Raw genomic sequence first — 14,516 nt, 5'->3', positions numbered from 1 at the left:
TGGAGTAATAAATGGGCCTTCTTCCTCATCGTCTTCTTCTTTGGAACTGTGGAGTTCAGTGGTCTTACTGTGACTCCTCACCTCCTCATATCAACTCCTGCAGCAGGGAATTTTCAGCGCAGACTGAACACTTCCAGTTTCCTCCTCACATGAAGACACATCCAGCACGCCTAGACTGAACCAAGATAGGGCTGGACCCAGCTTTATGCAACTGGAGGATTTGAAACAGCGTGGCATCTGGATTTGTTCTGACCCTGAAGCAACTTTTCAAATGGCTGGGTTTGCATATGGATGAAACATAACGCACCTGGAAGCAGAGCTGGAGATAAAAGACCATTTTCTAACAGTCAGCATCTGAATCTGTTTCCTAAAGCAGAGCCTGAAGTTTCGGACAGTTTTTGCTTCCTTTAAAAGAACGTTTCTCATCAAATGGGACTGAACGATAGCAGTCCCGGAGCCATGCGGAACGGTCGGGGACTGTCGGACCAGTGGGCCGACTCAGTGGTTGTCCGCCCTCGCATCACTGAGCGCCACATCAGGGTGCACAAACGCCTGGTGCTGGGCTTCGCCCTCTCCATCCTCACCCTCATCATTGTCACGGCGGTGGCTGTGCTGCTCGGTGTGCGGTTTGAGGAGTGCAGTGCGGATAAGGAGACGGGATCTAACCCACGATGGAGCGGCGGGTCGGCCAAGTTCAACGGCAGTAAGGGGGAGCGGGGGGAGGAGAGGGGTGGGGAGGAGGATGTGGTCCAGCCGTGGAGGATCTCTCGTCTGACAGGCGCAGTGAGGCCGAGACACTACGACCTGCATCTCACCATCTACATGGACAACTTCACCTTCTCCGGAGACGTCAGCATTGAGCTGGAGTGCGTCAACACCACCAAGTTCATCATCCTCCACGCCGACCACCTGGAGGTAATGTGGAGCTTCTCTTCCTCTCCTCTGGTTCACTGTGTTTTAATGAAGGCTTTTCAAACAATGGCGTGGGACCCACAGGTGGGTCGTGTGATGTCCGAAATAAACGCATAATGTCTGGAGATGGAGACAGAAATGCATGCGCCTGCATTGCCTCAAAAATACTTTTGATTTTATGCAAACCATGCAAGGACTTAGCTGTATTCATAAGTATCGTAAAATAATGTTAATGTTAAAAGGCCTCATGTTTCATTACATTACATTCCAGTCATTTAGCCGCCGCTTTTATCCAAAGCGACTTACAATAAGTGCATCATTTAACGTAGGAAATCAGGAGAACTACTAGTCATCAGAGGTCATAAGTGCATCTAAACAAGCATTTAAGAGCAAAACCGGTGCTAAAGTAAAAGTGCAAGAAAGATATATATATATATATATATATATATAGACTTTTTTTTTTTTAATGAGTGAATACAATAAGTGCTATGAGCAAGTAACAGGGTAGTAGTCCTTGAAGAGGTGAGTTTTCAACCTGCGCTGAAAGATGGTCAGCGACTCCGCTGTCCTGACATCAGTGGGGAGTTCATTTAACCACTGTGGGGCAGGACAGAAAAGAGCCGTGACCGGGTCGATCGGTAGCAGGGGCCTCTGAGCGACGGGGCAATCAGGCGTCCCGAGGCAGCAGAGCGAGGTGGTCGGGCGGGAGTGTAGGGCTTGACCATGGCCTGGAGATAGGAAGGAGCTGTTCCTTTCACTGCCCTGTAGGCTAGCACCAGAGTCTTAAACTGGATGCGAGCAGCTCCTGGGAGCCAGTGTAGGGACATGAGAGGGGGAGTTGTGCCACAGGCTGATTGCCTCCATGCGGTGTGGAATGGAGGCAATCAGCCTGTGGCACTGCTGAGGCGTTATGGAAGCCCAGGTTGCTTTGATAGCAGCCTTCAGCTCGTCTGCATTGTTGGGTCTGGTGTCTCTCACCTTCCTCTTGACAATACCCCATAAGCCACAGAAGGTCATTGCTGAACAGGCTGGCTGTTCGCAGAGTGCTGTATCAAAGCATATCCATGGAAAGTTGACTGGAAGGGAAAAGTGTGGTAGGAAAAGGTACACAAGCAACAGGGTAGACCGCAGCCTTGAGAGGATTGTCAAGTAAGGCCGATTCAAGAACTTGGGGGAGCTTCACAAGGAGTGGACTGAGGCTGGAGTCAGTGCATCAAGAGCCACTACGCACAGACGTGCCCAGGAACTGGGCTACAAGTGTCGCATTCCTAGTGTCAACCCACTCCTGAAACAGAGACAACGTCAGAAGCATCTTACCAGGGATAAGGGGAAAAAGAACTGGACCGTTGGTCAGTGGTCCAAAGTCCTCTTTTCAGATAAAAGTAAATGTTGCATTTCATTTGGGAATGAAGGTCCCAGAGTCTGGAGGAAGAGTGGAGAGGCACAGAATCCAAGTTGCTTGAAGTCCAGTGTGAAGTTCCCACAGTCAGTGATGATTTGGGGTGCCGTGTCATCTGCTGGTGTTGGTCCACTGTGTTTTAGCAAGCCCAGAGTCAACGCAGCCGTCTAAAAGGAAATTTTAGAGCACTTCATGCTTCCGTCTGCTGACAAGCTTTATTGAGATGCTGATTTCATTTTCCAGCAGGACTTGTCACCTGCCCACAGTGCCAAAACTACCATGGTATTACTGTGCTTCATTGGCCAGCCAACTCGCCTGACCTGAACCCCAAAGAGAATCTATGGGGTATTGTCAAGAGGAAGATGAGAGACACCAGACCCAACAATGCAGATGGGCTGAAGGCCACTATCAAAGCAACCTGGGCTTCCATAACACCTCAGCAGTGCCACAGGGCTGACTGCCTCCATGCCACACCGCATTGATGCAATAATCTTATACTGTGTTTGCTGTGTTTGTGTGTGTCTGTCTTGCACTGTTTGGTGAAGCCACAGCCCTCATTTAATTTTTAACATGTGCCTGCACATTGTTTTTAATGACAATAAATTTAATTTAATTTAATACGTTAAAAAATATTAAATATGATATTGTGGCAGGATGAGGAAAAACACAGCAGACCAAGGCCAGTTTGATGTTTATTCCTCAACTCCAAAAACCAACTGCAGCAGGAACAACCCTGCACCGTTGAGCCCGGGAACGTAAACCACGCCCCCAGCTCACAGTCCTGCTGGGTGAGAGGCACAGCCCCTAGTGTCGGCCACACAGCCCCCCCCCCCCCCGAACACCCAGAAGGGACTCCTGGAAAGAAAATTAGTGTCTCACTGGAGGCTTAAGCAGCCTGCCATAACGGCTGCGCCGTCCCTCAGACGAAACAGTAGGTGAAACACAGTCCAAAGCCAGCTGAGAAGCAGAACGCTGAACGCGTGAAGACACTGCCGGGGTCCTGGAAGGAGGACGACCCCGACGGGGAACCTGGGCCGGAAACACAACTTCGCCTGCCACCCTGTGAGCCGGTTTAAGCCTATCAAGCGTGACACGCTCCCTACGCCCACCCATATCCAGCACAAAACCCTTAGGACCCGTCTCAAGAACCCGAAATGGGCCATCGTATGGGGGTTGGAGGGGCGAGCGGTGAGCATCATGCCGTACAAAAACAAAACGAGCCGACATGAGCTCCGCAGGCACGAACGACCGCGGAAAACAGTGGTGAACGGGGCCTGGAACCCGAGTGCTGTCGGACAAAAAAGGATAAACGGCCGGACGGGGTCGAGGAGCGGAACTCCCAGGCAAAAATTCCCCAGGGACGCGGAGTGGCTGACCGAGCACCAGCTCAGCGGGTGACGCGTCGAGGTCCTCCTTAGGAGCCGAACGCAACCCGAGCATAACCCAAGGTAAACGGTCCACCCAGTTACCATCCGAGAGCGCAGCGCTGCCTTGAGTGACCAGTGAAAACGTTCACACAAGCCGTTAGCCTGAGGGTGATACGCGGTAGTCCGGTGTACCTGCACACCCAAGGATCGCGCAAGTGCCGACCAGAGCTCTGACACGAACTGGGGGCCCCTGTCTGAGGTGATATCTGACGGAGCGCCGAAATGGGCGACCCAGGAGGAAAGAAATGCGCGTGCAACATCCGAGGATGTTGTGGAGGACAGAGGGACAGCCTCTGGCCACCTGGTGGTCTGATCTACCATTGTGAGCAGGTGCGTAAAACCCTGTGAAGAAGGTAGAGGGCCCACCAGGTCCATATGCACGTGGTCGAAACGTCTGGCCGGGATCGGAAACGGTTCGAGGGGCGATTTAGTGTGCTGGTGGACCTTAGCGTGCTGGCACGCTACACATGCAGTTGCCCACCCCTTGACGTCCTTGCCGAGGCCAGGCCAAACGAACTTGGAACCGACCAAATTCACTGACGCCCGAACTCCAGGGTGCGAGAGGGAGTGAATCGAATCGAAAACTCGACGGCGCCAGTCCACTGGAACAACGGGGCGGGGACTGCCTCCCTGCATCACAGCGTCCTCTAGCTTGAGACCGGTACGCGTTGACCAAAGGGCAAGGACGTCCGGGTCGCTGGGCTGGTCGGCAGCCATAGTGGAGAAATCCACACCGAGGTGCACAGGACACAAGCACACGCGACAGACAATCAGCAACAGGGTTGGACTTCCCGGCCACATGCTGAATGTCAGTTGTGAACTCGGAGATCGCCGCCAGGTGGCGCTGCTGACGAGCAGACCACGGCTCAGTCACCTTGGACATGGCGAAAGTACGCGGCTTATGATCCACATAAGCCGTGAATGGGCGACCCTCCAGCAGGAAGCGGAAATGCCGGGTTGCAAGGTGCAGTGCCAGCAACTCCCGGTCAAAAACGCTGTACTTGCGCTCGCTATCTCGCAGTTTACGGCTAAAAAATGCGAGTGGCTGCCACGCATTCGCCACGCGCTGTTCAACCACAGCCCCCACAGCTATGTCAGATGCATCGGTTGTTAAAGCTATGGATGCTGTGGGTGTGGGATGGGCGAGGAGGGCAGCATTAGCCAGGGCGCACTTAGCTCCGTCAAAGGCCTGGACCCGTTCGGGAGTCCAGTCGACAAAGTCGTTAGCCTTCTTAAGCCGCAGGGCTTCGTAAAGTGGCTGAAGGAGGTGGGCAGCGCGAGGGAGGAAACGGTTATAGAAATTCACCATGCCCAAGAATTCCTGCAATGCCTTAACAGAGACCGGGCGGGGAAATTCCGCCACCGCTTGCACCTTAGAAGGCAACGGGACCGCGCCTTGCGGCGAAATGCGGTGACCCAAGAAGTCAATCACCGGCAGTCCAAATTGACACCTGGCCGGGTTGACTATCATGCCGTGTTCGTCCAGACGACGGAAAATCTGTTTCAGGTGCGCCAGGTGCTCTTCAGCTGACGGACTGGCCACTAATATGTCGTCGAGATAAACGAACACGAAAGCAAGGTCACGCAACACCGAGTCCATCAGCCTCTGAAAGGTTTGCGCTGCCCCCTTCAAGCCAAAAGGCATGCGCATGAACTCAAAAAGCCCAAATGGGGTGATCACTGCGGTCTTGGGCACGTCCTCTGTGCACGGGAACCTGATGATAGCTGCGCACCAGGTCCACCTTAGAGAGGATAGTGGTACCTGCCAGGCGTATGGAAAAGTCCTGTATGTGTGGGATGGGATAGCGGCGCCACGACCCATCCGCCTTGGGCACCATGTGAAGCGGCGAGGCCCACGGGCTGTTGGAATGCCTCACTATACCCAGACGCTCCATGATGGCGAACTCCTCCTTAGCTGGAGCCCATTTTACCGCGTGGAGGCGCCGCGCGCGCGCCAAAACTGGCGGTCCCAGAGTGGGAATGAAATGTTCTACCCCGTGTTTAGTAACCGCGGTGGAAAAGGCAGGTGGAGTCACCGATGGAGAATCCGCCAGCAAGCGCTGAAAAACATCACCTAATGCTAAAAAGTTAGCGTGTGTTAACGGCCCGGCTCCCCCTGTCTCGCACGGAACAGTGGCGAAAGACACAGCATCAATTAAACGGCGGTTTGCAACATCAACCAGCAGACCATTAGCACACAGAACATCCGCGCCGATAATAGGAACCGTAATGGCGGCCACTACAAAGTCCCACTCAAAATGGCGCCCGTGGAAGCAAACAGTCACCAACCTGGTGCAAACGTCGCAATGGATGAACCGTTAGCTGCACTTAACTGTGGGCCGCCGCCTTCGGCCGACCTGTCTGTCTTAGCAGGAGGGAGTAGGCTCTTTTGCGAGCCGGAGTCCACCAGAAACCGTCTTCCTGACATCGTGTCCTTAATGAAGAGCAGCTCACTACGTCCACCAGCGCCCACAGCTGCTACTGAGCGCTGCCCTGGAGTTTCCCGCCGTCTCAAACGTGCACGGAGGGACGCAGCGCCTCGCCTTGCCGCCGAACCGCTGGTGGAAGAAACAGAGGCCGCTCCCGCGCCGTCTCTGGGCAGTCACTTCAGCCACCACTGCCGGGTCCGCGTCCTCCGACGCTGGCTGCAGAGGCTCCGATGCCACACTCTGCACAGAGAACCGTCTGGTAGCCAGCAGGACCCGATCGGCCTCCTCAGCCAAACCTCGGCAGTCACCAGCGGCCAGACACGGGGAGTTAGCCAAAGCCGCGCGCACAGGAGACGGGAGCTGGCGCAGGAAAACGTGCGGGAAAAGGAATCCGCCTTCGTCTGAGCCTAGCAGCGACAGCATATTGTCCATGAGATCCACAGCCGTCCCGTCGCCCAAACCGGATAGGGAAAGGATCCTATCTGCCCTCTCTGCGGCAGATAGACTGTACCTCCGGAGCAGAGGATGTTTGAGGGCGACGTATTTACCGTGTTGCGGAGGGGGGGGGGGGGCGCAACAGCTGCATGGCCCGGCGTGTGGACTGCTGGTCCAGCGCAGCGACGACAAGATAGTATCTGGAGTCGTCCGCGGAGATTCCACGCGGGTGGAACAGCGCCTCGACATGCCGGAACCACGAGGCCGGGTCGCTCTGCCAGAACTCTGGGAGCTTCACAGCCGCAGCGAGAACGGCCGGCTGTGAGAGTTGGGGCGGCGTGGCCGAAGTGGATTCACACTCCTCTTCTGCTCCAAACATGATCAATTCACCAATGTGGCAGGATGAGGAAAAACACAGCAGACGCAGGTGAGTTTGAACTTTATTCCTCAGCTCCAAAACCAAGTAGGAACAACCCTGCACCGGCGAGCCCGGGAACGTAAACCACGCCCCCAGCTCAGTCCTGCTGGGTGAGAGGCATAGCCCCTAGTGTCCGCCACAATATATATATAATATACACACACAAACACACATATATATAATTTTTAATAATAATATTAGATCTGCCTGCAGCATGCTCCTGATCTTGAACCCCTTAGTTGTGTTTCATAGAAGCAGTTACCACTGTAAAAAGTGGTTAACAGTGTAAAAAGTGGTTAACAGTGTAAAACGTGGTTAACAGTGTAAAAAGTGGTTACCACTGTAGAAAGGGGTAAACACTGTAAAAAGTGGTTATCAGTGTAAAAAGTGGTTACCACTGTAGAAAGTGGTAAACAATGTAAAAAGTGGTTACCGCTGTAGAAAGTGGTAAACACTGTAAAAGTGGTTAATAGTGTAAAAAGTGGTTAACAGTGTATAAAGTGGTAAACAATGTAAAAAGTGGTTACCGCTGTAGAAAGTGGTAAACACTGTAAAAAGTGGTTAACAGTGTATAAAGTGGTTAACAGTGTATAAAGTGGTTAACACTGTAAAAAGTGGTTAACAGTGTATAAAGTGGTTAACACTGTAAAAAGTGGTTTCCACTGTAGAAAGTGGTAAACACTGTAAAAAGTGGTTAACAGTGTATAAAGTGGTTAACAGTGTAAAAAGTGGTTACCACTGTAGAAAGTGGTAAACACTGTAAAAAATGGTTAATAGTGTAAAAAGTGGTTAACAGTGTATAAAGTGGTTAACACTCTAAAAAGTGGTTACCACTGTAGAAAGTGGTAAACACTGTAAAAAATGGTTAATAGTGTAAAAAGTGGTGTATAAGGCGCACCATGATCTGGCCAGGCTGGGTGTATAAGGAGCAGGGTTGATTGCAGTAGATGAGATGCAGGTGGTGGACTTCTGCTCTGCATGCCCTACACCGGAAGAGAGAGAGAGAGAGAGACAAACAGGAGAGAAACTAGGGCAGGGGGCGTGGTCAAGATCAGGGAGACAATGAGAGAGGGATGAAGAGTTGATGAAGAGGGGGAGTCCTGGGAGGGCGTGGGGGGCAGCTCTGACAGTTTTTGCATCAGCCCTGACAAACAAAATAATAAAGAATAAACATAACATATAAAATAATAAAGTAATAAATCATAACTGTAGTATAAGTACAGCATAACTGTAACACAGATGTCATGGAACTATCCAGGGTTTGAAAAGTAGTGTATTTTTAGTAATACTGTAGAATAGATGTAGTGTAACTGTGCTATTGTTCTATGGTTGTAGTATAACTGTAGTGTAGTTTTTGTGTGGTACAGTTTTGTTTAATCATCATGAATGTTTTAGTCTACTCAAGGTGGTATGTGTCCGATTCAACCAATCGTGTGATACAAAGAGCTCACCTACCCCTGATGCCCCACCCCGCCATCCTACCCCCAATGCCCCGCCCTGCCATCCAAGTTCACCCGGGAGTCGTACAGTTAAATATGGCGACATCACTTCCTGTAGTGATGGAAATGTGGCTGCGTGTATGAAAGTATATAGACACACACGTATAGTTAGATGGTCATTTCCCCCTCACCACAAACTTGCCCTGATGTAACCTGCATCTTCATCTGATACTTGACATGTTGTATGCATAAAGATTGATCGATTGATGGACTTACTGAGTAGTTGATTGATTGATATCATTTACAACAAGGTGCCATGACTGCAGTTGTGAACCATTCCCATTCTCAAGATGATCCTTCCTCACAGAGGATGTTGGTATGTTTCCATGCTGCCCGGGAGAATTCCCAAACAAGGCGACTGAACTGTCAGCGTGGCTATTTCAGCCACATGTTGTGGAAGCAAAGCCTGAGAGGAGGTCTGGCTAGCAGGACTGGTGAGTTGTTACTTGGCACTAATGTAAAAGGCCTAAATCAGTCTAATTTAGGCAACATCCAACGAGAGGCCTGCAGGTACATGTGTGTAGACCAGTAGCTGGTGTTTGGAGAGCAGGTTTCTTAAGATAGCCTCTGTTCTGACAGCAGGTGACGAGATACGATGTGAAGACGTGACCAGCTCAACAACAAGAACACAACTGCTGGATGAAAATAGCATCTGTTAGACGAGGCTGGTGACACGGCAGGAAATGTCTCTGTCAGAGGAGGGAGGCCGGTGACACGGCAGGAAATGTCTCTGTCAGAGGAGGAAGGCCGGTGACACGGCAGGAAATGTCTCTGTCAGAGGAGGAAGGCCGGTGACACGGCAGGAAATGTCTCTGACAGAGGAGGGAGGCCGGTGACACGGCAGGAAATGTCTCTGTCAGAGGAGGGAGGCCGGTGACACGGCAGGAAATGTCTCTGTCAGAGGAGGGAGGCCGGTGACACGGCAGGAAATGTCTCTGTCAGAGGAGGAAGGCCGGTGACACGGCAGGAAATGTCTCTGTCAGAGGAGGAAGGCCGGTGACACGGCAGGAAATGTCTCTGTCAGAGGAGGGAGGCCGGTGACACGGCAGGAAATGTCTCTGACAGAGGAGGGAGGCTGGTGACACGGCAGGAAATGTCTCTGACAGAGGAGGGAGGCTGGTGACACGGCAGGAAATGTCTCTGTCAGAGGAGGGAGGCTGGTGACACGGCAGGAAATGTCTCTGTCAGAAGAGGAAGGCCGGTGACACGGCAGGAAATGTCTCTGTCAGAGGAGGGAGGCCGGTGACACGGCAGGAAATGTCTCTGTCAGAGGAGGGAGGCCGGTGACACGGCAGGAAATGTCTCTGTCAGAGGAGGAAGGCCGGTGACACGGCAGGAAATGTCTCTGTCAGAGGAGGGAGGCCGGTGACACGGCAGGAAATGTCTCTGTCAGAAGAGGAAGGCCGGTGACACGGCAGGAAATGTCTCTGTCAGAAGAGGAAGGCCGGTGACACGGCAGGAAATGTCTCTGTCAGAGGAGGGAGGCCGGTGACACGGCAGGAAATGTCTCTGTCAGAGGAGGGAGGCCGGTGACACGGCAGGAAATGTCTCTGTCAGAGGAGGGAGGCCGGTGACACGGCAGGAAATGTCTCTGACAGAGGAGGGAGGCCAGTGACACGGCAGGAAATGTCTCTGACAGAGGAGGGAGGCCGGTGACACGGCAGGAAATGTCTCTGTCAGAAGAGGAAGGCCGGTGACACGGCAGGAAATGTCTCTGTCAGAGGAGGGAGGCCGGTGACACGGCAGGAAATGTCTCTGTCAGAGGAGGGAGGCCGGTGACACGGCAGGAAATGTCTCTGTCAGAGGAGGGAGGCCGGTGACACGGCAGGAAATGTCTCTGTCAGAGGAGGGAGGCCGGTGACACGGCAGGAAATGTCTCTGACAGAGGAGGGAGGCCGGTGACACGGCAGGAAATGTCTCTGACAGAGGAGGGAGGCCGGTGACACGGCAGGAAATGTCTCTGTCAGAGGAGGAAGGCTGGTGACACGGCAGGAAATGTCTCTGTCAGAGGAGGAAGGCCGGTGACACGGCAGGAAATGTCTCTGTCAGAGGAGGGAGGCCGGTGACACGGCAGGAAATGTCTCTGTCAGAAGAGGAAGGCCGGTGACACGGCAGGAAATGTCTCTGTCAGAGGAGGAAGGCCGGTGACACGGCAGGAAATGTCTCTGTCAGAGGAGGGAGGCCGGTGACACGGCAGGAAATGTCTCTGTCAGAGGAGGAAGGCCGGTGACACGGCAGGAAATGTCTCTGACAGAGGAGGGAGGCCGGTGACACGGCAGGAAATGTCTCTGTCAGAGGAGGGAGGCCGGTGACACGGCAGGAAATGTCTCTGTCAGAGGAGGAAGGCCGGTGACACGGCAGGAAATGTCTCTGTCAGAGGAGGAAGGCCGGTGACACGGCAGGAAATGTCTCTGTCAGAGGAGGGAGGCCGGTGACACGGCAGGAAATGTCTCTGTCAGAGGAGGGAGGCCGGTGACACGGCAGGAAATGTCTCTGTCAGAGGAGGGAGGCCGGTGACACGGCAGGAAATGTCTCTGTCAGAGGAGGAAGGCCGGTGACACGGCAGGAAATGTCTCTGTCAGAGGAGGAAGGCCGGTGACACGGCAGGAAATGTCTCTGTCAGAGGAGGGAGGCTGGTGACACGGCAGGAAATGTCTCTGTCAGAGGAGGGAGGCCGGTGACACGGCAGGAAATGTCTCTGTCAGAGGAGGGAGGCCGGTGACACGGCAGGAAATGTCTCTGTCAGAGGAGGGAGGCTGGTGACACGGCAGGAAATGTCTCTGTCAGAGGAGGGAGGCCGGTGACACGGCAGAGGAAATGTCTCTGTCAGAGGAGGGAGGCCGGTGACACGGCAGGAAATGTCTCTGTCAGAGGAGGAAGGCTGGTGACACGGCAGGAAATGTCTCTGTCAGAGGAGGAGGCCGGTGACACGGCAGGAAATGTCTCTGTCAGAGGAGGGAGGCTGGTGACACGGCAGGAAATGTCTCTGTCAGAGGAGGAGGCCGGTGACACGGCAGGAAATGTCTCTGTCAGAGGAGGGAGGCCGGTGACACGGCAGGAAATGTCTCTGTCAGAGGAGGGAGGCCGGTGACACGGCAGGAAATGTCTCTGTCAGAGGAGGGAGGCCGGTGACACGGCAGGAAATGTCTCTGTCAGAGGAGGAAGGCCGGTGACACGGCAGGAAATGTCTCTGTCAGAGGAGGAAGGCCGGTGACACGGCAGGAAATGTCTCTGTCAGAGGAGGAAGGCCGGTGACACGGCAGGAAATGTCTCTGACAGAGGAGGGAGGCCGGTGACACGGCAGGAAATGTCTCTGACAGAGGAGGAAGGCCGGTGACACGGCAGGAAATGTCTCTGTCAAGAGGACGGAGGCCGGTGACACGGCAGGAAATGTCTCTGTCAGAGGAGGGAGGCCGGTGACACGGCAGGAAATGTCTCTGTCAGAGGAGGAGGCCGGTGACACGGCAGGAAATGTCTCTGTCAGAGGAGGGAGGCCGGTGACACGGCAGGAAATGTCTCTGTCAGAGGAGGGAGGCCGGTGACACGGCAGGAAATGTCTCTGTCAGAGGAGGGAGGCCGGTGACACGGCAGGAAATGTCTCTGTCAGAGGAGGAAGGCTGGTGACACGGCAGGAAATGTCTCTGTCAGAGGAGGAAGGCTGGTGACACGGCAGGAAATGTCTCTGACAGAGGAGGGAGGCTGGTGACACGGCAGGAAATGTCTCTGTCAGAGGACGGGAGGCCGGTGACACGGCAGGAAATGTCTCTGTCAGAGGAGGGAGGCCGGTGACACGGCAGGAAATGTCTCTGTCAGAGGAGGGAGGCCGGTGACACGGCAGGAAATGTCTCTGTCAGAGGAGGGAGGCCGGTGACACGGCAGGAAATGTCTCTGTCAGAAGAGGGAGGCTGGTGACACGGCAGGAAATGTCTCTGTCAGAGGAGGAAGGCCGGTGACACGGCAGGAAATGTCTCTGTCAGAAGAGGAAGGCCGGTGACACGGCAGGAAATGTCTCTGACAGAGGAGGAAGGCCGGTGACACGGCAGGAAATGTCTCTGTCAGAGGAGGAAGGCCGGTGACACGGCAGGAAATGTCTCTGACAGAGGAGGGAGGCCGGTGACACGGCAGGAAATGTCTCTGTCAGAGGAGGAAGGCCGGTGACACGGCAGGAAATGTCTCTGTCAGAGGAGGGAGGCCGGTGACACGGCAGGAAATGTCTCTGTCAGAAGAGGAAGGCCGGTGACACGGCAGGAAATGTCTCTGTCAGAGGAGGGAGGCTGGTGACACGGCAGGAAATGTCTCTGTCAGAGGAGGGAGGCCGGTGACACGGCAGGAAATGTCTCTGTCAGAGGAGGGAGGCCGGTGACACGGCAGGAAATGTCTCTGTCAGAGGAGGGAGGCCGGTGACACGGCAGGAAATGTCTCTGTCAGAGGAGGGAGGCCGGTGACACGGCAGGAAATGTCTCTGTCAGAGGAGGGAGGCCGGTGACACGGCAGGAAATGTCTCTGTCAGAGGAGGGAGGCTGGTGACACGGCAGGAAATGTCTCTGTCAGAGGAGGGAGGCTGGTGACACGGCAGGAAATGTCTCTGTCAGAGGAGGAAGGCCGGTGACACGGCAGGAAATGTCTCTGTCAGAGGAGGGAGGCCGGTGACACGGCAGGAAATGTCTCTGTCAGAGGAGGAAGGCCGGTGACACGGCAGGAAATGTCTCTGTCAGAAGAGGAAGGCCGGTGACACGGCAGGAAATTTCTCTGTCAGAGGAGGAAGGCTGGTGACACGGCAGGAAATGTCTCTGTCAGAAGAGGAAGGCTGGTGACACGGCAGGAAATGTCTCTGTCAGAGGAGGGAGGCCGGTGACACGGCAGGAAATGTCTCTGTCAGAGGAGGAAGGCCGGTGACACGGCAGGAAATGTCTCTGTCAGAGGAGGAAGGCCGGTGACACGGCAGGAAATGTCTCTGACAGAGGAGGGAGGCCGGTGACACGGCAGGAAATGTCTCTGTCAGAGGAGGAAGGCTGGTGACACGGCAGGAAATGTCTCTGTCAGAAGAGGGAGGCCGGTGACACGGCAGGAAATGTCTCTGTCAGAGGAGGGAGGCCGGTGACACGGCAGGAAATGTCTCTGTCAGAGGAGGGAGGCCGGTGACACGGCAGGAAATGTCTCTGTCAGAAGAGGGAGGCCGGTGACACGGCAGGAAATGTCTCTGTCAGAGGAGGGAGGCCGGTGACACGGCAGGAAATGTCTCTGTCAGAGGAGGAAGGCCGGTGACACGGCAGGAAATGTCTCTGTCAGAGGAGGGAGGCCGGTGACACGGCAGGAAATGTCTCTGTCAGAGGAGGGAGGCCGGTGACACGGCAGGAAATGTCTCTGTCAGAGGAGGGAGGCCGGTGACACGGCAGGAAATGTCTCTGTCAGAAGAGGGAGGCCGGTGACACGGCAGGAAATGTCTCTGTCAGAGGAGGGAGGCGGGTGACACGGCAGGAAATGTCTCTGTCAGAGGAGGGAGGCCGGTGACACGGCAGGAAATGTCTCTGTCAGAGGAGGGAGGCCGGTGACACGGCAGGAAATGTCTCTGTCAGAGGAGGGAGGCCGGTGACACGGCAGGAAATGTCTCTGTCAGAGGAGGGAGGCCGGTGACACGGCAGGAAATGTCTCTGTCAGAGGAGGGAGGCTGGTGACACGGCAGGAAATGTCTCTGTCAGAGGAGGGAGGCCGGTGACACGGCAGGAAATGTCTCTGTCAGAGGAGGGAGGCTGGTGACACGGCAGGAAATGTCTCTGTCAGAGGAGGGAGGCTGGTGATACGGCAGGAAATGCTGTCGGTCACAAGGAAAATCACTTCACTATCAAAAACAAGACAGCTAGCATCTTCCCTCGGTGACAACACACTAACGCAGTACCACAGGTCATACTAACATAGTGCCCCACAGTGCATACTGACTAACATAGTTCCACAGTACATATTGAGATAGTACCACAGTACATGCTGATTAACAGTACC

At 54.3% G+C, this 14,516-nt stretch overlaps 1 protein-coding gene across 1 annotated transcript in view; it reads left to right on the top strand.

Moving 5' to 3' along the window:
- Positions 1-429: 429 nt before the first annotated feature.
- LOC130110470 (thyrotropin-releasing hormone-degrading ectoenzyme-like) overlaps positions 430-14,516 on the top strand; it is a 373,072-nt gene continuing 358,985 nt past the window's right edge. The window contains exon 1 of the mRNA XM_056277578.1: positions 430-915. Coding sequence (XP_056133553.1) covers positions 430-915 — 486 coding nt within the window. The remainder of the gene's footprint in view (positions 916-14,516) is intronic.

This window comes from Lampris incognitus, chromosome 3 (genome assembly GCF_029633865.1).
Source record: "Lampris incognitus isolate fLamInc1 chromosome 3, fLamInc1.hap2, whole genome shotgun sequence".
NCBI lineage: Eukaryota > Metazoa > Chordata > Actinopteri > Lampriformes > Lampridae > Lampris > Lampris incognitus.
This window is presented reverse-complemented; position numbering and strand designations above follow the sequence as displayed.